Source organism: Equus quagga, chromosome 4, assembly GCF_021613505.1.
Source record: "Equus quagga isolate Etosha38 chromosome 4, UCLA_HA_Equagga_1.0, whole genome shotgun sequence".
Classification (NCBI taxonomy): Eukaryota; Metazoa; Chordata; class Mammalia; order Perissodactyla; family Equidae; genus Equus; species Equus quagga.
Window position 1 is genome coordinate 41,394,506 of NC_060270.1, and position 25,394 is coordinate 41,419,899.

The following is a 25,394-nucleotide window of genomic DNA, read 5'->3' on the forward strand; positions in this document are numbered from 1 at the left end:
TACTCTAACTAGCAAAAGTATCCTTCAGATATGACGGAGAAATAAAAACTTTCCCAGAAAGAAAAGCTAAGGGAGTTCATCGCCACAAGACCCCCCCATACAAGAAATGGTCAAGAAGGCCCTTATACCTGAAAAAAAAAGGGGGGTTACAAAGCCTTGATCAAGGAGATATGCAGGCAGACAAAATCAGAAAATTGCAGCTCTCTATCAGAACAGGTTAGCAAACACTTAATTATAACATTAAACATAAAGGGTAGGAAAACACCAAAAATAAATATAATCTCATCATTTTAACCACAAACTTACAACACAAGATGGCATAAGTTGTGACAATAATAGCTCAGAAGGGGAGGAGGAGAGGGATGGAATAAGCATAGTCTAAAGAAATAAGAGGCTATCAGAAACTGGACTATCTCATCTATGAGATTTTTTAAACAAATCTCATGGCAACCACTAAACAAATAATCAGAACAGAGACACAAATGATTAAAAAAGGACAAAACTAAGAAAACCATCCTAGAAAACTACCAAACTGAATTAGTAGTCCAAAATACACAGGATGAGAAAGAAAGCAAATGCTGAAGAACTGGAAAATAAGTGATAAAATGGCAGCATTAAGCCCTCACATATAAATAATTACTCTAAATGTAAACGGACTGAATATTCCAATAAAAAGACATAGAGTGGCGGGATGGATTACAAAAGAAGACCTAACAATATGCTGCCTCCAGGAAACACATCCCACCTCCAAAGACAAACACAGGCTCAGAGCGAATGGATGGAAGAGGACACTCCAAGCTAATGGCAAACAAAAGAAAAGTGTTGCCGTACTTATATCAGACAAAGCAGACTTCAAGATAAAACAGGCAATGAGAGACAAAGAGAGGCAGTATATAATGATCAAAGGGACACCCCACTGAGAAGACGTAACACTTATAAACACCTATGCACCCAACACACGAGCACCAAAGTACATAAAGAAACTATTAACAAACCTAAAATGAGGCATTATCAACAATACAACAATAGGAGGAGACCTTAACACGCCACTTACATCAACGGATAGATCATCCAGACAGAAAGTCAACAAGGAAATAGTAGATTTAAATGAAATAGTAGACCAGATGGACTTAATAGATACACATAGAACACTCCATTCCAAAACAGCAGAATACATGTTCTTCTCAAGTGCACATGGAACATTTTTAAAGACAGACCATATATTGGGAAACAAGGCAAACCTCAAGAAATTTAAGAAGACTGAAATCATATCAAGCATCTTTTCCAACCATAATGCTATGAAACTAGAAATGAACTACAAGAAAAAACCTGGGAAAGTGACAAAGATGTGGAGACAAAACAACATGCTACTGAACACCAAAGGATCATTGAAGAAATTAAAGAGAAATCAAAAAATACCTGGAGACAAATGAAAATGGAAATACATCATGCCAACTCACAGGGGATACAGCAAAAGTGGTCCTAAGAGGGAAATTCATAGCAATACAGGCCCACATTAACAAACAAGAAAAATCTCAAATAAGCAATCTTACACTACACCTAACAGAATTAGAAAAAGAAGATCAAACAAAGCCCAAAGTCAGCAAGAAGGAGGGAAATAAGAAAAATTAGAGCAGAAATAAATGAAACAAAAAAAAAACAGTAGAAAGGAGCAATGAAAAAAGAGCTAGTTCTTTGAGAAGATAAACAAAATTGACAAACCCTTAGCCAGACTAAGAAAAAAAGAGATAAGGCTCAAATAAATAAAATTAGAAACGAAACAGGAGAAATTACAACAGACACCACAGAAATACAAAGGATTATGAGAGAAGACTACGAAAAACCATATGCCAACAAATTGGACAATCTAGAATAGATAAATTCACTGACTCATAAAACTTCCCAAAACTGAATCAAAAAGAAATAGAGAATCTGAATAGACCAACCACAAGTAAAGAGATTGAAACAGTAATCAAAAACCTCCCAAAAAGGAAAAGTCCAGGACCAGACAGCTTCTCTGGAGAATTCTACCAAACATTCAAAGAAGACTTAATACGTATCCTTCTCAAACTATTCCAAAAAATTGAGGAAGCTGAAACACTTCCTAACACACTCTATGAGGGCAACATCACTCTGCTACCAAAGCCAGACAAAGACAATACAAAGAACGAAAATTATAGGCCAATATCGGTGAACATAGATGCAAAAATCCTCAACAAAATATTGGCAAACCGAATATAGCAATGTATTATTACATTAATTTATAATTAACTTATTAAAGATCATACATCATGACCAAGTGGGATTTATACCAGGGACACAGGGATGGTTCAACATCTGCAAATCAATCAACGTGATACACCATATTAACAAAATGAGAAACAAAAACCACATGATCATCTCAATAGACAATGAGAAAGCATTTGACAAGATCCAACATCCATTTATGATAAAAACGCTCAATAAAATGGATATAGAAGGAAAGCACCTCAACATAATAAAGGCCATACATGACAAACCCACAGCCAACAACATTCTCAATGGGGAAAAACTGAAAGCCATCCCTCTGAGAACAGGAACAAGACAAAGGTATCCACTCCGACCATTCTTATTCAACACAGTACTGGTTGTTTTGGCCAGAGCAATTAAGAAAAAGAAATAAAAGGAATCCAAATAGGCAATGAAGGAGTGAAACCCTCGCTGTTTGCAGACAACATGATTTTATATATAGAAAACCCTAAAGAATCCATCAGAAAGCTCTTAGAAATAGTCAACAACTACAGAAAAGGTGCAGGGTACAAAATCAACTTATACAAATGAGTTGCACTTCTATCCACTAATAACAAACAGAAAGACAACTCAAGAATAAAATCCCATTTAGAACTGCAACAAAAAGAATAAAATATCTAGGAAAAATTTAACCAAGGAGGGGAAAGACCTATACAATGAAAACTATAAGACATTACTGAAAGAAATCGATGATGACATAAAGAAATTGAAAGATATTCCATGCACATGGATTGGAAGAATACACACAGTTAAAATGTCCATACTACCTAAAGCAATCTACAGATTCAATGCAATCTAATCAGAATCTCAAGGACATTCTTCACAGAAATCAAACAAAAAATCCTAAAATTCATATGGGGCAACAAAAGACCCTGAATAGCTAAAGCAATCATGAGAAAAAAGAACAAAGCTGGAGGCATCACAATCCCTGACTTCAAAACATTCTACAAAGCTATAGTAATCAAAACAGCATGGTACAAAAAACGCACACACATCAATGGAACAGAATTGAACGCCCAGAAATAAAATCACACATCCTCAGACCGCTAATCTTTAAGAAAGGAGCCAAGAACATATAATGAAGAAAGGAAAGTCTCTTCAATAAATGGTTTTGGGAAAACTGGTCACACGCAAAAGAACGAAACTAGACCATTATTTTATTCCACACACAAAAATTAACTCAAAATGGATCAAAGACTTGAAGGTAAGATCTGAAACCATAAAACTCCTAGAAGAAAATATAGGCAGTATACTCTTTGACATGGGTCTTACAAGGATCTTTTCAAACACCACTCCTACTCAGACAAGGGAAATAAAAGAAAAAATAAACAAGTGGGACTTTATCAGACTAAAGAGCTTCTACAAGGCATAGGAAACCAGGATCAAATTGAAAAGACGAACTGCCAACTGGGAGAAAATATTTGCAAATAATATATCCAACAAGGGGTTAATCTCCATAACATATAAAGAAGTCACACAACTGAACAACAAAAAAACAAACAACCCAATCGAAAAATGGGCTGAGGATATGAACAGACATTTTCCCAAAAAAGATATACAGGTGGCCAATAGGCACATGAAAAGATGTTCAACATCACTAATCATTAAGGAAATGCAAATGAAAATCAGACTAAGATATCACGTTACACCTGTTAGAATTGGTATAATCACCAAGACAAAAAAACAACAAATGTTGGAGAAGTTGTGGAGAAAAGGGAACCCTCATACATTGCCGGTGGGAAGGCAAACTGCGGCAGCTACTATAGAAAACAGTATGGAGATTTCCAAAAAAATTAAAAATAGGGGCTGGCCTGGTGGCTTCATGGTTAAGTTCACAGACTCCGCTTTGGTGGCCTGGGGTTCACTGGTTTGGATCCTGGGTATGGACCTGCACACCACTCATCAAGCCATGCTGTGACAGCATCCCACATAGAAAGTAGAGGAAGACTGGCACAGATGTTAGCTCAGCAAGAGTCTTCCTCAAGCAAAAAGGGAAGATTGGCAACAGATGTTAGCTCAGGGCCAATCTTCCTCACCAAAAAAAAAAAAAAAAAAAAAAGTTAAAAATAGAAATACCATATGACCCAGCTACCCTACTACTGGGTATTTATCCAAAGAACTTGAAATCAACAATTCAAAGAGATTTATGCACCCCTATGTTCACTGCAGCATTATTCACAATAGCCAAGATGTGGAAGCAACCCAAGTGCCCGTGGACTGATGACTGGATAAAGATGTGGTGTAGATATACATATATATACACACACAATCAAATACTACTCAGTCATAAAAAGAAAGACAAAATCGACCCATTCACAACAACATGGATGGACCCTGAGGGTATTATGTTAAGTGAAAGAAGCCAGACAGAGACAGACAAACAGCATACGATTTCGCTCATACGTGGAAGATAAACACACAAAGAGAGCAGTTTAGTGGCTACCAGGGGAAGGGGACTGGGAGGTGGGGACAAGGGGTAAAGGGGCATATTTACATGGTGACTGACAATAATGTACAACTGAAACTTCACAATGTTATAAACTATTATGACCTCAATGAAAAATTAAAAAAATAAAAACCACAGAGAAAAACAGTATGAACGTAAGAAGATCATCTAAACTAAATCCATGTAAAAGTTACATGATTTAAACTACATCTTTCTGAAAAATAAAAGAAGTAAAGCTGCACTACATGCTGGAAACATCACCAATTATACATATTTTTGTTTGTTACATTTTAAGAAATCTCTAGAATAGCACTGTCCAAAAGCACCCTCTGCGATGATGGAAACATTCTATCACTGTTATACAGTAGCTAGTAGCTACACATATAATGTGGCCAGTGCAACTGAAGAACTGAATTTAAAATTTTTATTCATTTTAATTTAAATTGCCACCCGTGACCAACAGTACACACTGGACACCATAGCTCCTGAGTTCCACATTTTTCCTTTTCTAGTACTTCATCTTTTTACATATTCTGTTATAAAACGGACTCCAAAGTCAATGGCCAAAGTTGCCAACTTAAAGAATGATTTGGGGGCATTTCACTGCCCTAAAAGATACCTTTATAACATCAACAGGAGACTGGCACTTACTGGTCTGATATCAATATCACACATTCCGACACTCGTGGTGACAACATGACTGACCCCCAGCATCGTATTTCCTGACAATCCCTACAACAACATAGAAACAAGTGGTCACACAGAAGAACTGCAAGCAATAAAGCACCTCCAAAAACATTTATTTGGTCTTATTTAGGTTTTATAATTACACAAGATCTTTACATACACAGGAAAAGCCAAACTAATCATGAAATGAGCTTTCATACCTTTACATTGGAAGGGTCGAATAATCCTTCAGGAATCTTTAGCCGTTCTGCCCCAAAGTCACAGTTGTAGCCATTGGGGAATTCATAATGAACAGTTGGCATCTGGGCGGCTACTCTGAAAACGTGTTAAACAACATTAAACAAGAGACAAAAACAATTCTCTTCAAACTTATAAACTACTAAGGAATCATCAATTTGTAAGAAAGCAGAGTGAGAATATCTTATTTCCTTTTAAAATCTTATTCAGTATTTCTTAACATAACTTTTTACCTTTAGACCAGTTAAGCATATTCTATGATTTTTTTTTAACAAATCAATCTTCCCCCATTTATGAAGTACACACGGTTTTTTAAAAGATTCGTATAAAGGTTTTAACGAGCTATTAAACTGTAAGTCTTGGAGACAAAATAAGAGAACATACTGTTCATCATAAGTTGAATCAGATACTTGAAGTACTGAAGCTTGAAAATCCTGGATAACACACTAGAGACAAAAAAATTTAAGAAACACAGTTAGAGATTTGTCTTTGCAATCTATACTTTGGTAACATTACCCTTAAAATACTTTTCTTAATGAAACGGGACCACGTTCCCGGATGGCTAAGTCATTTCAAGGGTATAAATCTACCCTGTAAGGACTCTGAGTATCAAGGAACCCAATTCTAAACATGTATATTACAAGCTAAATTTTTTTTTTTAAAAAAGACTGGCACCTGAGCTAACGTCTGTTGCCAATCTTCTTCTTCTTTTTTTCTTTCTTCTTCTCCCCAAAGCCCCCCAGTACACAGCTGTATATTTTAGTTGTGGGTCCTTCTAGTTGTGGCATGTGGGACACCACCTCAGCATGGCCTAACGAGTGGTGCCATGTCCGCGCCCAGAATCTGAAACGATGAAACCCTGGGCCGCCAAAGCGGAGCGCGTGAACCTAACCCCTCGGCCATGGGGCCGGCCCCAGAAGCTAAATTTTATAACATTTAAATTACAACAGTTATGGAACAACAATGAACTAAAAACAATTGGGATGTCCTGTATCAAAGTCCTGCATGACAAAACCGGTTTCAGAACACTGTTTTGTCCTTCAGCATAAGCTTAGGCTGAGAAGCAAGATTTCATTATCTGAATCTATACACACATCCATATACACTGCATCTCCTGTAACTTTTAATGACTGCACATAGTATAAAACAGTTTAAAAACCTGCTGTGAAATACATATGACCTCTGGGCTGCTAAGGAAAAATCTTGTCTAATATCTAGGCAAAATTATCAATCATCTTCACAATTCTTCTTTGTACCAAACACCCACAAAAAATCTTTACCTTTAGGTGCAAAAAAATGTCAGTTAGGATATATCCCGGCCATAGTGAATTACGGCTTTTATATCCTTTTACCGTTGGAAATGAATGCATATCTGTGGCGTCAGAAGTTGCTTTACTAACTGCTCCCCCTGTCAGTAAGTCATAGCTCAGAGATGGATTTTTAGGAAAGAGATCCTCTTGTTGGCTCCTTGCTATGAACAATAACATTTTTTATATGGCTGACTGATGTTAGGGAAGAGAACATAACTGAGTCATACTAGCAGAACTCTAAAGACTAAAACCATTTTCTTAGCCAAAAAACATACAGAATAGCATAAAGCTTGTTTTTACCCCCAAACCAAAGTTCTTTCCAGGTCTTACCATAGTAACGCAAATGAGTATCTAGTAGTTTGTTAAGATACTTGTTTGGCAAGTATAAAAAGCACCCTTCCCCCCAAAAACAAAAAACTTTGTTTGTAAAATATCATTAAAAATGTAAAGTTTGAAAATACAAAGTGCTCATAATCTATTCAAAGACTTATGACATATAACACTTTCATCAAGAGAGTGAGGGTTACTCACGTTACACATGTAATTGTGCCAGGACCTTGTAACCTGTGGCAACTTCTCTTTTCTTTTCCAGTTTGCTGGAGATCCTTCACGGACAGCTTCCTGAGTACCAAGAACATGAGCTAGGTTAACAGAGTTCACGGCATGAGGGTGGGGAGTTGGAAATAAATTCCAAAAAGAAAACTTAATCATCACTTACTTTTGATGCAATCATATATGGAGGAATCAGTTCTATATTCATTTCTTGGAAGAGTTCTCTGCACTGCATAGTAATAAAGTCTCCAGCAAGAGGGGATTTCACAATGCCTATGAAACAGATTAAACAAGGCTAAGAGAGCATTGAATCCAAACTCTTTGGGACAAATTTCCCCTGTGTATTTAGAGATGAGTAATTTTTTTCAAGGAGAATTAAGTGAACTATCCCTCAAAGTATGAATGAAGCCATGCATCAGTTTTAAATATAATTACACACTAAAGATTAAAAAAACACCCTTAAAAAAGACATTATTTGGAAACTGACATGCTTTGACAGTCTAAATCATTGCTTTATTTCATTATGTGTGTCCCCATGACAGCTAACATCTTCTCAGCGCACCCAGGTTAAATACATTTACCTTGCTGAAGGACATAGCCATCGTGAACTGGAATCGCAGTGGTGTGAGTGGCTCCACTGTCCAAAATAAGCCCAGTAGAACGACCATTAGCAAATCTAGTTTCAAGTATTAAGGAAAAGAAAGTTTCAAGGCTCCTAAAATAACATTTATTGTAAAGGGAAGGTTTTATTTAGGCTTTTTTAAACAAGTGCATTATGGCTTAAAGTATGTTAAGTAATGTAGAAATCAAAATTGGTATCAGATAATAACTCTGCCTAAAAACAAATGACAACAGGCAGGACTTCCAGAAGGGCGACATGAGGAACTCAGGGAAACCTTTATCCTGGAGAGACATCTGATAAGCCGGTCAAAATTAGCACAATCACTCAAAGTCTCCGGAGATAGGTCAAGGGGCTTACAACAAACTGAGAAGCATTTAACACAATCCACGGAAGCTTGGTAAGAACAGCTGGAGGCTGTGGCATTTGAGCTAGGAATGAAAACCATTCTCACATCAGATTAAAGAAGAACCATTTCATCAGCTTGGCAGCTGACTGGCAGTTCCCATCTCCCTCAACTCAATGGGAAGAGCTATTCCAGGTATATTCAACAGCCAGTGAATACTGGCAGATCTCACTTTCCACAGTTCTGTACTGCAGAAGGCCTGTATCACGTGAACATCATAAACTCACATTGACGAGTAGAGCCATTCACTGGGTCATCAAATACTTGCTGAGCATCTGTAATGTGCCTAGTGACGAGTCTTAATAAAGGAGCGAAGAGGAAAGGCAGGTCTGGCACTAGCATTCCCTAAGTACAGAAGACACAGAAAGGTGAACCAGAATTGTGTCAGCCCTGAAGGATAGCCCATCAAGTGAAGCAGAGATCAGTAGAGCTGTACAAAGAACAGCTCAGGACGCCCTGGGGGATGTAAAGGAGAGACCACCTAGGCAACCTCTGGGCAACCCAGGTGTAAGCGGGCGAGGGGGACACGGGAGAGTAGGAACATGTGGAAAGTCAGGGAAGTGCAAGCAGAGCCTGAAAGAAGAATGAAGGAAAGAATGCGGACGGTGATTCTGGTTTAAAGCAGACTGGCAATTAACAAAGATTATGAGAGCTCGAGTGTGAAGAACAGGCAAGGCAAGAGGAAGGGCTGCAGCAATCCCGCAAACAGCTTGCACCTAATGCAGCGGCAGTGGACAGAGAGGCCTTGATGACTGACTCAAGGATTAAAGAGAACGATTTCTGTTCTGGGCAACTGGGAGTAAGATGATACGCAGAAGAAGGAATAAACTCCTTCTCATAGAAGGAAGAGAAGATAAATTCAGTTTTGGACATGAGTTTAAAGTGCTTAAAGAGACAACTAATAGAAAAAGTTCTAGTAGGCAGATGGACGTGGGCCTGGAGCTCACAAGAAAGATGTGGGATACAGATACAGATTTGGACTTTGTCAGTGTATAACTGGTATCTGAAGCCAGGGAAATGTTAACCCAGAAAGAGAGATGTCAAGAGAGATGAAGTGCTAAGGGCAGGAAACCAAGGAATGGGTAGGGATGCTCAGAGGGAAGAAGACTGAGAAGAAATGGCCAGAAAGACAGGTTAGGGATCTACTGCTGCTACTACTGGTACTCTACTGACCTCCAGTCAACTGTACACATCAACATTAATTTTACCTCTATTAGCACAAAGTGATACCAGACTAAAAAGTGGCATAAAGGTATGTGAAACCTCCTATAGATAGCAATGATAAAACCTTGACAAATCATTTAAAATGACCATTTTAAGATACTAGAAAGTGTTCAAAAGGAGTCAAAATTCACTCTCGTAAAACTGCAACTAGAAGGGGTAAGAAGCACAAGTTCATAGCTTCCGTGCCGGAAAGTGCTCCCCAGCTCCACAGCGATCGCTGAGGAAAGCAGTGGTCGAAAACTGCAACTTCCCGACCTTGAGTGAACAAAGGAAGGAGTTCAGGGCTGGACAGTTAAGTTGGAAGAAACCCTGGAAGTAAGAGAACCACAGCAGAGGTGAAACTCAAATCTAAGTATAAAATCTACTCAGATCTCTGGCTAACCTCTAAACTGTTCAAGTGCAGGACTTCAAGGGGCCCAACATGAGTGCAGAGAGAACAGAGAGTAATCCACTCATGAAAAACAGAGCTGCACCAGTGAGTTCTGTAATTTTGCTGCCTTCCTAACTGAATGCATTCTCCAACAGAATACAGCTCGGACAGCAGACAGCTGAAGCGTTCCTTACTAGCTTGAGGCGCAGAGCCTGAGGCTGGCAGATAGGAGAACCCAGCTGTCAAGTAAGTCAGATAAAACAATGCTACTCTTCCAATATTTTTGTCTTGGAAAATATAGCTACCTTTTGTTAGTAGTTTTAACATTAACGGGTCTGTTTTTGTTATCTCTAAAGGAACTAACAAGTAAATGTTAAAAGAATTCTTCGCTTTAATTTCACAAACAATAATATTGATAGATATAACCCACATAAACAAAAGCTCTTTGGAGTCCTCAGTAATTTTCACAAGTGTAAAGGAGTCCTGAGGCCATAATGTTTGAGAAGTCAAAACAAATTTTAGAGGAATACTAAGACGTCATTTTGCTTTCACTGTCATTCTCTCACGAGTGTACAGGGGAGTTTTCCAGAGGCCATGTCATGTGTGATACACAATAGCCTGAATGCAAAAGCCAGACACAAGAATCCAATTTCTGCTATGAAGTCCGACATTAAAGAGATTTGAAAAAATGGAAAACGATGCCACTCTTCTATTAATTTTTTGGTTTTGGAAAACACAGCTACTTTTCATTAAAATATTTTATTTATATTAACATATAATTGATTTATTATTAATTTACTTAAAATAATAATAAGCAAATATAATTTTTAACCTTGCTTTAATTTCTTTTTACTTTTTAAAAATTGGCACCTGAGCTAACAACTGTTGCCAATCACCTTTTTTGTTTTTCTGCTTTTTCTTCCAAAATCCCCCCAGTACACAGTTGCATTTTTTTTTTATTTTTAGTTGTGGGTCCTTCTAGTTGTGGCATGTGGGACACCTCCTCAGCATGGCCTGATGAGTGGTGCCATGTCCGCGCCCAGGATCCAAACCACTGAAACCCAGGGCCATGGAACCAGAGCGTGCAAACTTAACCACTCGGCTACGGGGCCGGCCCCTGTTTTAATTTCTAATGTGGTAAATACTGCCAGATATAATCCACATAAATAAAAGCTCTGGGTATAGAAACCTTGAGAGCTGCTGGGCTAGAACAACATAAAAGTCAGCAAAATTCAGAAATGTGGGAAATTCTACAAGACAAACAATCTACTTCCCTTAACAAATAAATTACAAGAGAAAAAAAGGTGGGGGGAGTTGAATATACAGATCAAAAGAGACACATCAAACAAATACAACATATGACCCTTGTTGTTTGGGTGGTAATTCAAATATGCTAAATTGTTTACAAAAAAGAAGAAATTGTGGGTACATCTTTTTTTTGGAGAGACACACGCTAAAGTTTCTATGGATAAAACTATATAACGTCTGGGATTTGCTTCAAAATTATGGTGGGAATGGGACGTTATAACTAATACACCTGAGCTATGTGTTGAAAATTGCTGAACCGGGGTGACAGACACAAGGAGGTTCAATGTAATATTCTACCTTCTTCTGTGTTAGAAATTTTCTATAACAGAAAGTTATAAAATAAAACAATGCCCAATTCTGTTTACACACTCCTTGTTAGGAAGCAGCCAACCAGACCTAGGTTCAAATCCAGGACTGCCATTTTCAAATTGTGGACTTGGACCAGTTTGCTTACGTTGACTCCGTTTCTTGACAGGGTTATGATGAAAATTAAATGCGAATGCACACACTAAGCCTGTTAGTACTTTCCATCCTCTATGCAAAAACCTGCAATGGTTCTCTACAGTCTAAAGTTTAAATTTTTAAAATCTAACATGCGAGGCCTCTATAGTCTGACCTAAACCTATTTTCACAACTCCTTCTGAAGTCGAACATAAATCTTCACCTATAAACTAAGTCACTGAAATGCACACTTACACTTTCCACCTCCACACTCTTGCTGCAGTGCTCTCTAAGACACAGCACTATAGATGGTGTCAGCTTACAGTTACCCCAGTGATTCTCATAGATATATATACTTAAATATTACAGCAATCCAGGGAGCTACACACGATAAATGAGGAAAAAGTGAAGCTCAGGTTTTAAGTACCTAAGTCAAGATCACACAGTTGGTAAGCGCTGCAACTTCAACTCTAAATATAGGGCTCCTTCCCCCACATGATACAACTAAACTCTACTTTCTTTATAAAGTTTGTCAGGCTACCACATCTCCCTGCTCAACTACCACAACTGCGAAACAAGAAGTTCAGATTAATCGTGTACTTCTACGTGACTTTTACCAATGTTATTCTGAAGTACTATTCAAATGTTATTTAGCTTTTAACAAGATTATATTACAAATTCTTTGAGATCAGGACACAATATTTCCTTGTCTGCCCCCTAATATGCTTGCACTAAATATGCGGTCATTAAATCTTAAATGAATTTATAGCCAATTTCCACTTTTCTATGGTATTGGAGGAGAAGACAGAGATGGCAACCTCTGAACTGGCTTAAACACTGCCTTCTATTTACATTCCCCCTGTAAAAACAAAATTTTTAAAAACCCTGTTAAAAGCAGGATTTGAGTGTTTCTTTCCTATTTCCCTCTCACATCTTCTGGTATCTCAGTCCCAGTAAGAAATACTAAAAGACAGATAGCTAAAAAGCAAGAGATAAAAAGCCCCAAACTTCTGAACAAGCAAGAATTGGCTGCTGTCTTCCTACTCGGGGCGTCACCTTTAGTAGCACCACATTTACTGCTGAGGAAAAGCTGAGTGTCACTTTCAAGGATACGCGGTCAAGACTGCAGTTTTGCAAAGGAAGAACGCAGGGATGTTGTAGTGCTCAAACATTAACTCCGTCAGTTTCTCTCTCTTTGCTCTCGTATTCCACTAGAGAAGAGGGCAAAAGAAATGCAAGTTATGTATCGGTTAAAAACTAAAATGTTGATTACCTCAAGATTCATACAGCACTATACTAACAAAAATGTAAAACATAAAAAACAGCATAAAATACCATGGAAGACAATCTTCATAATATTTATTTCTATTTATTTGTAAATAAATTTAACAAATAAGTTAAATATAAAAATTTATTACTTAAGTAAAACTGCTGCTATAAATTCTAGAAATTACAGACTTTTCAAAGTATAGGGAAATCAAGATTCTTATAAACATAAAGTATTATTAAATCTTAACAGTGAATCCAGTAATCAAAATCCTAAATATGAATGTTAAACCACCAAATTCTCCCACTTACAGTTGGTACTTATAAAAGAAACTAGAGGTTAGAAACAACAAAGAAATATTGATAATTGATAATCTTTATGGTAGCCTCCCAGATCCTTCTGACTCTGTACCCAGCGTACTTCAGAGGAGAATCTGGTGTAGTAATTTCTAGCCCTAGTTAAACATTTGACTTCTCCCCTGGAGACTGAGTATAAAAGCAGATATACATTGCCCTTGGAGCATAAGGGACAATTCACAAACCAAAGTGGGAAGCAGCCCAAGAAAATCAAATGTTAAATAAACCCCTGGAAAAAATAAATAAATAACCACTAGAACCCATTAGGGTGCTTTGTTATTGTTCTTTGAATATTTTAATTATTGAAATAACAAAAGTTATAACAGTATTTAAAAATTAATCCCTGTTTCCCTAATTTTCAAAATTCAAAACACGAATTTCTATGCCTCTTTAAAGAAAAAGAAAACATTCTTCAAATGAGTTTAAAACCTAGAGAAACTTCGAAAAAGCGTCTTTGTCTCACCGGTGCTTCTGACATGAGAACAGGATGCAGGCTGGCTTCTGACTTGACATGCATTTTGTAGGTATGATCCAAAATAGCCTGGAAACTATCCCAGTCTTCAACTAGAATATAAGATCAGCACCTTGAAAACAATGCTCAGTTGAAGATGAACACAGCATCTTTTGAGAGACTGTTTCCATGATCTAGCATTAATACTTTAATATACAGAACCTACTTATTTTACAGATCTTCTTCATAACGGAGTATTTATGTAGACGTCATCTATGTCTTCTAGATATAGAACATCCTTGTGGTTCCTCCAGCCCCAACATTATCACAAGCCCTACACCTGTCCCAAATGTAACCAATGTATCTATAGACCTAAAATACCAAATAAATATTATTCAGTAAGTACTTATTAGAGGCCCAATAAGCAAAAGAATGGTAAGGGGAAATAGAAAAGAATTGTATGATCTAGACCGAACATTCAAAAAGCTTACAATCTACCTAAAAAAAGGAGGTTAAAAGACACACAAAAAAATGCAGAGACTATTTCTTCAATTTGGCTTCCACCTAAACATTCCACTGAAACCGCTCACCAAAGTTAATGACCTTCCACTGTAACCGCTCACCAAAGTTAATGACCTTCTAACAGGCAAGTCCAGTGGATACTCACATTTGTAATCTCATTGACCTCTCTAAATTATCTGACACTACTGACTACTCAAGAGTCTACAAACTTTTTCTGCCACAGTCCAAAGGAGAAATGTCATTACTTGTACAACACACTTCCACAGGCCTATCAGGATTTTTGTTTTGGTCAATGGACTTCTTTGGTAGTTTTAATGTCTCTCTCTCCCCTTTCTAGTTTAAATCTCAATGTCACAGCTGTGAACAATGAGAATCACTGGACTTCTACCCTTCCAGAACTACTACTTCTCTTAGCCTTCTCCTGAATTTTCTCCTACAACCTAACTGTTCCTTCTCATTCTCCTTCATGGGTACCTCTTCTGTTTTGGTTGAACACAGAACAAGGTTTCACAAGGAACCCATCCTCAACCCTCTTCTCATATTCCAAATTCTTTCTGGGTAACATAATGCAACTCCGTGTCTTAAAATCTTTCTCACCCACTGTCTGGATCAGCACCTATGTAAAACACTTTAGACCCAATAACAAACTCATTTACTTGCTGTGCAGAAAAGAGTTATCATAGTAGGGCCGAGAAAGGCCTGCTTGCAAGGCTGACACTTGGCTGCCATCTGGGAACTTGACTGGTAAACAGTTGCCTACATTGATACAAAACTCTCCCTAAAGGTTAAGAGCAGCTCACTTTGCCTAAATTGTTTGTACAGACTCCCGTCTCTCCTTCTGGGAGTCGGGGATTTTGGTACATGCACAGGGTACCCACTCAGAGACTGGGGGTATTGAGTCTCTAATGAGTTCTGCTAGTAGAGGACACATGTGTTGTTACAACTTGTTGCTGGAGGAATTAAGCACGTCCTGCCTGACTCCACTGTGAGCAGCCTCTTGGAAGTTCGCACTGGTTTCCTCTGGACTTCACTCCATGCTCCTTCTTTTCCTCTGTCGATTTTGCTTTGTATCCTTCCAGCACAATAAATCTTAGCCAGGAGTACAATTATCTGCTGAGTCCTAGTGAATAACCAAACCTGAGAGTGATCTTGGCTATTACCAATACACTTGCCTTTCAAGACCGTAAAACTTGCTCCTTTCCCTTCTGTTCCTAACTCCATGCATGGTACCCTCTAGTCAGTCACCCCAATCTAAAATCTAGGAAACTTTCTCAACTCTTTTCTTTCCACCCCTTCAATCACTTAGTCCCACTAGTCTCCTGGATATCTCTGAGAGCCACCTCAGGATCTCTGCAATCAGTGCTAAATTTTAACCCTCTTCATTTCTCTTCCGGACTCTCAGCTTCCTGTCACTACTATCTCCCTCCAATCTGGGCTACATATTGCTGTTAGGATCATCTTTCCAGCTGGCAAACATAAGCATTTCCCATCTCTGTTTAAATCCCTTTGGGGTTACCTTTCAGCTGCCAGCTTAATATACCCCTGGCATGGTTTATAAGCTCTTTTTTTTGCTGAGGAAGATTCGCCCTGAGGTAACATCTGTTGCCAATCTTCCTCTTTTTGTATGTGAGCTGCCGCCACAGAATGGCCACTGACAGACGAGTGGTGTAGGTCTATACCTGAGAATGAACCCAGGCCAGTGAAGCAGAGTGTGCCAAACTTAACCACTAGGCCACCGGGGCTGGCCCTACAAGCCCTTTTAAATGATTGCTCTCTGCCTACCTGTCCTGCAACTGGCCCTCCTTCACCCAGTGTGACAGCCATGACACAACTGATGACATTTCTAAACATATAAGTTTCTTCCACAACTCCATCTCTTCACACATGCTGGTTGCTCTGTTCACCCAGCCTTGTTAGTCAGGCTAATTATTATTTATTGATCAAGATTCAGTACAAAAGTTACCTCTTTTGTGAAGACCACCACTGACCCCCAATGACAGAGTTAAATACTTCTCCTCTCTAATCCCACTGCTTATGAAACATAACTATATTATAGCACTTATCCCACGTATTTGTATATATACATCTATCTCCCCTACCTATGAGTTTCTTGAGGAAAAGGAACATGTTTTACGCATCTTTCTATTCTCAGTGCCTGGAACAGCAGTTTGCTGAATAAAAACAAACAAAAACAGCTGATGTTCAACTTATAAGAAACCATTGCTTTATATCTAAAATTTACCATGCACACTCTATATTTATAATCAAATCCATAGGAAAAAACATCATACCCATTCCATTTTTTAGTGGTGAAATGGCCTCAGTATTCTCCCTTGGAACACGCAGAGCATTGGTATCTATGTAATAGGTGGGACCACCTTGTTTGCCTTTATCACCATCTATTTCCATCAATGTGCTTCCATCATCTCTTTCTACCACCATACCAATAGCTGTTGGGAAATCCACCTGTAAGAGTCAAAACCATGGGATACAAGTTTTTATCAAGGAGTCCTCTTTTTCCAGCTCATGTCTTTTATTATATTTGAGTCAGAATTTCTGCATGAATTTAATTCTATGCGAATGGCCCTTACCTATCCAATTAACTCTTAACATTCCACTTACCTTGGGACAGTCCTCACCAGCATAACCAGCTCTCACAGTATAGGATCCAATGTCAAAAACAAGGGCTCCAACTTCATCTGAAAAGATGAAAGGATAATTAACACTAACAACTTACAAGTATCACATGAAAATTAAAGAGTACTTACTGTGCTTAAAATGAGAACATATGTGAAAGCTCTTATAAAAATTAAAACAAGCATTACACTCATATTATTACTAGTTTGAATCTAATTTTAAATACACCTTAAAGATTCATTTAATTAAAATATAAAAGTCCTACATTGTATGTCAGTAGAGGTTCAATCAGGAAAGAGATAGTACACTAAAATTGGGTAGTGTGACGAGAGTTTACCTATTAACTGGACTATTTACAAAGATATAAGCACAATATAGGAAAACCAGAAAGGACCTTAGTACTAATAACAACAGAGATCTGTTGCCACCCTTAGAACTGAAGACACACAGAGAGGGAACTATTACGAAAACCCAGAGAGCTGTGTTGGGAGGGCTACCTGACAGGAGCTGTGAGCTTTAGTTGAGGGATGCAATCCATTACATTGGCAAAAATTACTAAGTCTGAGAAGACCAAGTGTTGTCAAAGATGTAGGGAAAGAGGAGCTCTTACACATTTGCTAGTAAAAGCTGTAAACTGGTACAACCACTATGAGCAACTGAATCATATCTACCAAAGTTGAAAATGTGCATACATAGAAATTACACTTATATCTTCTCTAGAGAAACTCTCTCACATATCATAAGGAGATACGTACGAGAATGTTCACTAGATATGTAACTTTGGGTGATTTACCCACCTTTCTGTCTCAGTTTCCTCACATGTAAAATATGCATAATAATGGTTCCTATCTCACAGGATGCTATAACGATTAAATGCATTAAATGCTTTAATCTACGTAAGCACTTAGAATAGTACCTGGCACATAATAAGCACAATAAATAGTAGCTGCCATTATAATTATCATCATCACACTGTCTGCCACAGGAAAAGGTAGAAGTAATCTAATGGTCTCTCAGTAGGGAAAGTTATAAACTACAGTTTATTCATATAGTGAAATATTATACAGTAGTTAAAATGAATGGTCTAGACCTACATGTATCAACACAGATAAATCTCAGGAGAATGATTACTTTCAAAAGTTGTTCATAAAAAAAAATTTACACACACACTTAGTAAAAATATAAAAATATGCATGATGGGGCTGGCCCAGTGGCACAGCGGTTAAGTGCACACATTCTGCTTCGGCGGCCCGGGGTTCGCTGGTTCAGATCCCGGGTACAGACATGGCCCCACTTGGCACGCCATGCTGTACTAGCCATCCCACATATAAAGTAGAGGAAGATGGGCATGATGTTAGCTCAGGGCCAGTCTTCCTCAGCAAAAAGAGGAGGATTGGCAGCAGTTAGCTCAGGGTGAATCATCCTCAAAAAAAAAAGGAAAATGCGTGAGGTCAGGGAATGTTACATACCAACTTCAGCCTCAATTCAGTTGTCACTCTCAGGAGGGAAAGAGGAGGACTTTATATCAGTAAGTTTTATTTCTTAAAATATCTGAGGCAAATATGGGAAAATACTGCATCTATTTAATCTCAGTAGCGAGTACAGAAGTATCACATACAAACTTACACATTTTTTATTTCTTAGCATGTTCAAAGTATTTCAAAAATTAAGAAAATAAACTTTAAAATAAAGAAAAATCAATTATTACACAACAAATATTCATAGTTGAGTGATGGTGTCTTTACAGAATAACGATCTCATTTTTACTTAAAAAAGATGAAGAGCTACCTATTTTTAGCTCTAATTTGAAAGGTAGTTTCTACATTTCTTACATTTCCCTAGTTATTAACCTTTCTCTATACAATTCTCTGGTCCACATCATTTTTGTTTGAAAGCCAGCATCCTTAAAAGCAGAACCCAGCATTTGTTTTCACCATAGCATGTAATGGTGGGCTGGTGGGTAAGATTCGGCACTCTCACCACCTGGGGTCCTTTCCCAGTCAGGGAACCACACCACCCATCTGCTGGTTATCAGTGTGGTGGCTGCGTGTTGCTGTGATGCTGGAAGCAATGCCATCGGTATTTCAAATGCCAGCAGGGTCGCCCATGGTGGAGAGGTTTGAGCAGAGCTTTCAGACTAAGACAGACTAGGAAGAACAATCTAGCCATCCACTTTCAAAAAAAACTGGCCATGGGGCAGTCCCGGTGGCACAGCAGTTAAGTGCACCCGTTCTGCTTCAGCAGCCCAGGGTTTGCCGGTTTGGATCCTGGATGTGGACATGGCACTGCTTGGCAAGCCATGCTGTGGTAGGCGTCCCACATATAAAGCAGAGGAAGATTGACATGGATGTTAGCTCAGGGCCAGTCTTCCTCAGCAAAAAGAGGAGGATTGGTGGCAGATGTTAGCTCAGGGCTAATCTTCCTCAAAAAATAAAAAACTGGCCATGAAAACCGGAGCATTGTCTGATACAGCAACGGAAGGTGAGAGGACGGTGGAAAAAGACCAGGCAGGGTTCCACTCTACCATACACAGGGTCGCTAGGAGTGAGAATCACCTTGACTGTACTAACAAAAACAGCACGTAACTCAAATACAAATAGGAAGTAAAGAACACCAAGGAACATAAATTAGAGAACTTTAACACTCTGATTAATCAGAATGCTGGGTAAAAATAGCCTAACTAAATGAATTAATTGCCTGGTTAACCAAAATTTTCAACTCCTGTTCTCAAGGATCATTTTTTGCCCTGCAACAGGGCTCTTAACCTTTTCCGTGTCACGGACCCCTTTGACAATGTCCTAGGATGAAGTGTTTCCTCAGAAATTCATATGTTAACGTCTGAGCCCCTAGTACCTTAGAATGGGACTGTATTTGGACATAAGGTCTTTAAAGATGTGATTAAATTAAAATGAGGTCACTGGGGTGGGCCCTATGACTGGTGTCCTTACAGGAAGAGGAAATTTGGACACAAATATGTACAGAAGGAAGACTATGTGAAGACACAGGGAGAAGACTATCATTACAAGCCCAGGAGAAAGGCCTCCAGAGAAATAACCCTGCCAGCACCCTGATCTCAGACTTCCAGCCTGCACAATTATAAGAAAATTAATTCCTGCTGTTGAAGCCACCCAGTCTGTGGTACTCTGATATGGGAGCCCTAGCAAACTAATACAGACAGCTTAGGAAATTTATGAATCCCTTCTCAGAATGTTTTAAAATAGATTACAGGGGCCAGCCCAGTGGTGCAGCAGTTAAGTTCACACGTTCTGCTTTGCCGGCCCCGGGTTCACGGTTCAGATGCCAGGCACGGACCCACGCACTCACTGCTTGTCAACCCACGCTGTGGCAGGCATCCCACATATAAAGTAGAGGAAGGTGGGACACAGATATTAACTTAGGGCCAATCTTCCTTAGCAAGAAGAGGACTGGTGGCAGAGTTAGCTCAGGGCTAATCATGCTCAAAAAAAAAAAAAAGATTATAAAAGAAACTAATTATAATATAGTTCTATCCGTGGACTCCTTGGGGAGGCCAATGACCCCATGTTAGGAGCCCCTCCCCTTCCTTAAGTAATCTGCTCCCCTCCTACAGCCTCAGCTTCTACCTAAATACTAATAACTCCAATCTCAAATCTCCCTCTTACGCCCTCACCTTCATCTAGAGCCATAGCTTGAAGTTCTTACTGCACATCAATTCCACCTGATGTCCACTGGGTACCTGAAATCAACATATGCGAAGCACTGTCTTCTTTTCCCCATCCGGTCTAACCTAATCTCAGCAGTGCTTATTTCAGTTAGTGGCCCGTCATCAGAGGCAAAAACCTGAGACTTGCGAGCACCTTCATATTTCATACCGCTCATCAAGTTCTGCCAAATATTTCTGCTAAATATCTCTCAAGTCCCTTCCTCTTAAACATCACTGCCACTGCCTTGACTCAAGCTCTCATGTCAACAGGGAACCACTCCAATTCCATACAGGTACAGTGCTTCCACCTCTTCCTCTCAATCCACCTTTCAAACTGCTGCACTGTGATTTTTCAAAATTGTAACTCTGAACATTTTGGTACGTAAATCCTTCAGTGAAAAGAAGGGAGAACCATTTGGTGGTTTCTCATCATCCATAAGATAAAATTCAAATCATTCTACCCAGTTGAGATTCAGGGCCTAGCATAATCTGACAGGAGTCTCACTTCCACCTGTACACCCTCGCATTACTCAGCAGTATGCTGTCGCCTAAAAACACCATGTACTCTCACTCAGCTAACCCGTGCATGCGCTGTCCCTCTCCACTCCTCTCCCACCATCGCCATGACCTCTCCTGTACAGTCCCTCAACTCCCCAACACCGAGTTCATAACTTTCTTGTCTGTGCTACCTTTGTACCTTCTATATAGTCATTACTGAACTTACTTCATTGAATGAGTTACCCCTTCTCATCAACAGAAAATGATATAAACTAGAAGGTGCACCACTATCTCACGCATCACTAGAAAAATACATGCTGCCAATTAAATTCTACCATGCCACCAAAATGAAGCATTATTCCAACTTCAGCTCTTTAAATGTGGGAAAAAAATGTACAACTAAAAATAAATGAAACATGGTGTCTATTTACTTGACTGACTCACCTACAAGACTGCAAACTTGAAGGCAGAGGCTATAGCTGGCACAGAATCATCACTCAGAATTGTTTTTGTGGAACAAAAATCTAGCAAATCAGTTATTTTCCTGTCTTATGGTAAACTAGACATAGCAGAATTTTAATTTGAGTAAGGGGGCCAGCCCAGTGGCACAGTGGTGAAGTTCACATGTTCCTCTTTGGCGGCCCGGGCTTTGCTGGTTCAGATCCTGGGTGTGGACCTACGCCCCGCTTGTCAAGCCATGCTGTGGCGGGCATCCCACATTTAAAGTAGAGGAAGATGGGCACGGATGTTAGCTCAGGGCCAGTCTTCCTCAGCAAAAAGAGGAGGGTTGGCAACAGATGTTAGCTCAGGGCTAATCTTCCTCAAAAAAAAAATTTTTCAGTAAGACTCTCGATTCTTAGAATTTTGCATCTGCTCATTATCCTTTTTTCAAGGACAGGAGGTAAGTCTATTTCCCATAACTTGTTTTGTTAAAAAACCAAGCACCAATGAACCCAAAGGAGAATTGCAAAGGAAGATAAAAGGCTTAATATCACAACCACAGAGGTCTGGATCTTTAAAAACTAGGATGCAACTTCTAAGGGGTAAAAATCCTCAAAGATTGGATCCTTTTCTACTAAAAATGCTGTTTTCACTTTTTTGAGGATTTTGATATTTTCCCCCAGAGTAAATGGCTTCCAAGTTTAGGGGTGATGTGATTTTTCTGGGAAAACACAAAGAAATGGTAGCAATTTTCTAACCTGGTCTTAAAACATTCCAATATGACACTGAAGGCTAATGACTTTGGGAGGAGATGGAAAGGCTGTTGTATTTTTTTGTTTGGACGAGGGTGCCCCAACTCATGGAGAAGATGATTCTGAGAAATTCTTAAGGTTAGGGATTTGGGAGGGGGATGCAGGAGTGATGAAACCAACAATATCAAAGTTGGATTGGTAGTATACCTGTTTATTTTTACCATGCAAAGGAGTTTGAAGTAAAAAAATACCATGAAAGATCACCACAGGAGCACTGAGTAGGCACAGAAACCAGTTAGAAAGTATGGAAATCTGGATGAATTATGCATCAGACCTAAAGCTAAAGATCAGTGTCAGAGCTAGTCGGAAATAATTATCGGAACAAGACAGCCATAAATTTTAAAATCAAAACTACAAAGATCTTTTTAATAAGTAAGTTAAAAATACAGTTTACTAAATTAATTACACAAAATTCAGGTGGGAGGCTTGGTTGCCTTTCACAGTAAACCCTCAGGGAAATGTGACCCACTTAAATACTGGCCACGCAGTGGAAGCTCAAACACAAAATCATACACTTACCTTTGTGAGTTTTAAATACTTTATACGTGAAATAGGCTTTAAGATATATTCCTCTACATAAGCAAATGAGAAACAGGATGTTTATTCTGAATACCTAAATCATACACGAATATGCTGTGGTTATATACTTGAAACATGACTTATGGGGAAAAAAAAAATTTTAATGGGAAAAGGTTTTACTGAAATGCCTTTTAATCATCCCAGCGATTCTTATTCCCCATTTACTAGAAAGTTAGATAACTTTGGGCTGGTTACTTAATCTTTTCTATAACTCACTTTCTTCTTCAATAATATGGGGATAGTACCATCTCTGTGGTTGTTATGGATTGAGTCAATGTACCTATTAAAGGCAACGCATGAAAAACCTCTGGAACAGTTCTTGGTGTACAGCATGCAATCAATAAATGTTAGCTGCTGGCATTATTCACACCCATTTCCACCTTAGCCATGTTAAACAAGGCCTTGTAAGGAAATACTCAATAGACAGCCTCTACGTCCTTGGATCTGGGAATCTGAAGGTCACAAGAGAGTCAACAGCCTGCATGAGGCACAGGGACACAGATCCAGTTTCTGTGAGGATTTCATCTTCAGATGGGGAAGAGGTAAACCATGAAGACCCAGTAAGCTTTCTCCAAAGTACAAGTGGGAAACTAGTGGCTCACATTTGAGAAATCAAAACCAAGAACATTAAGGGGGAAGGAGAAGGCGAGCGTCAGCATATCACCTCAGAAGAGACTCAAGCTACACTCCAAAAACTACTGAGAACTTTGAAAACTTTATTTTTATCTCCTACCTATAAAATGTCATCCTCTTCGAAACAGTGTCCTTACTAGACACAGTAACAAAAGCAACATTTTGGATTTGTCTCCTTGTTCTCTAAGTCATCAAACAAAACACAAAACACGAATCACATACATCGGTGCTTCATCTAAGCATCTTGCAAAACTGGAGGCTCTGATTCAACAGATTTAGAGGGGGGCTTGAGAGTCTGCATTTCTGAAAAGCTCGCAGGTGATGCTGACACTGCTGATTCGTGGACCAAGATTTATCTCATTTAGCCTTCACAACCACGCGATTGGCTAGGAACTATCATTCCGCCAACGAGGAGCCTGAAGTTGGGAAAAGTTAAGTAACTTCCCCAAGGCCAAAGCGCTAAATAAATGGTGAGGCTGGTATTACAACCAGGTCTGGGTAACTCCCAGGCCCGTGGTAATCTGTCGATTACACCACAGCCTATCCAAGGAAAGCATCCTTAAATGACATGCGTTCCTAAATTAATCCCGAACAGAACCGCCCCCCCCCGTAACTCTGGAGAACCCACAGTCAACAAACAGGCAGGAGTTCCTGAGAGGTGCGAGGCGGCGGGAGCGCCAGGCGCGGACGGAGAGGAGGCTGCGTCCGGGGTGGCCGCCACTCCTCCAATCAGTTCCACTTCTCGCGCTCGCTTTACCGTCTACGGGCCGCTGCGGAAACCCTCCGTCCGCGCTTGCAAACTGCTGGGACCTCCCAACTTTAAACACGCGCGCGCGCACACGCCGGCTCAGCCGGGTGATGGAGACACTGGGAGAGCCGCGACCCAGGAGCCGGTCACTCCAGCCCGAGCTCGGCGAACTGGCTCCTGGATGGAGCCGCCCGCCCAGCCCCGAGGCCGGCGCGCAGCCCCCAAAACCCTGCTCCTCCGGGGGGTCCGAGGCTGGACGGGGCCGCAGGGGGCGGCGACTCCGGGCGCCCGAGGCGCTCGCCGAGCCGGGTGGGCTCCGGGGGCGGGCGGAGCGCGGGGCGGGGATGGGGCGGGGAGGCCGGGGTCCCGAGAGGGGGAGACCGGAAGGGGCCGCCGGGGAGGGGAGGGCTGGGGGCGGCGGTTACAAACCCTACACGCTCAAAAGGCGCGCTCTCTCGTCCGGCCGCACACTCACCTCCCCCGTACACCCCGCCGCTCATGGCTGCTCTCGGCGCACTCCTACGCTAAAGGCTACCGGGCGAAGCGACTGCAACGGCCGCGACAGCGGGTCCAGAGAAACGCTAGCCCCCGACCCCCTTAACTTCCACCGCCACCCCCCTCCGGCAACAAAGCAGCGTCCACACGCCCCGGAGCGCAGTCACACTTGCTGTCTCCGCTTATCAGCCAATCATGAGAGGCTCGGCCACACTTCAGCCAATCAGGACGAGGCTATGCTTCATCCCTGCCGCGGCATAGCCAGTTTAACCAATCGAAGGCAGTCATGGGGGCGGGGAGAGGGGAAAGCGACGGAAGGAGGGAACGAGTTGGGTTGCGGAACTGGAGGGGGCGGAGCTTCCCTAGTGGGCGGGAGGGTGGGGC

The 25,394-nt window shown here is 40.2% G+C and overlaps 1 protein-coding gene across 1 annotated transcript in view; it reads right to left on the reverse strand.

Annotated features, from left to right (window-relative positions):
* ACTL6A (actin like 6A) overlaps nucleotides 1–25,144 on the reverse strand; it is a 33,147-nt gene extending 8,003 nt beyond the window's left edge. The window contains exons 1-11 of the mRNA XM_046659624.1: nucleotides 24,991–25,144; nucleotides 17,108–17,184; nucleotides 16,777–16,951; nucleotides 13,976–14,076; nucleotides 13,003–13,100; nucleotides 8,103–8,197; nucleotides 7,688–7,794; nucleotides 7,501–7,590; nucleotides 6,044–6,105; nucleotides 5,623–5,737; nucleotides 5,387–5,467 (exon numbers count right to left, since the gene is read on the reverse strand). Of these exons, the coding sequence (XP_046515580.1) occupies nucleotides 5,387–5,467; nucleotides 5,623–5,737; nucleotides 6,044–6,105; nucleotides 7,501–7,590; nucleotides 7,688–7,794; nucleotides 8,103–8,197; nucleotides 13,003–13,100; nucleotides 13,976–14,076; nucleotides 16,777–16,951; nucleotides 17,108–17,184; nucleotides 24,991–25,015 (1,026 nt within the window). The 5' untranslated portion in view covers nucleotides 25,016–25,144. The remainder of the gene's footprint in view (nucleotides 1–5,386; nucleotides 5,468–5,622; nucleotides 5,738–6,043; nucleotides 6,106–7,500; nucleotides 7,591–7,687; nucleotides 7,795–8,102; nucleotides 8,198–13,002; nucleotides 13,101–13,975; nucleotides 14,077–16,776; nucleotides 16,952–17,107; nucleotides 17,185–24,990) is intronic.
* Between the last annotated feature and the right edge of the window lie 250 nt (nucleotides 25,145–25,394).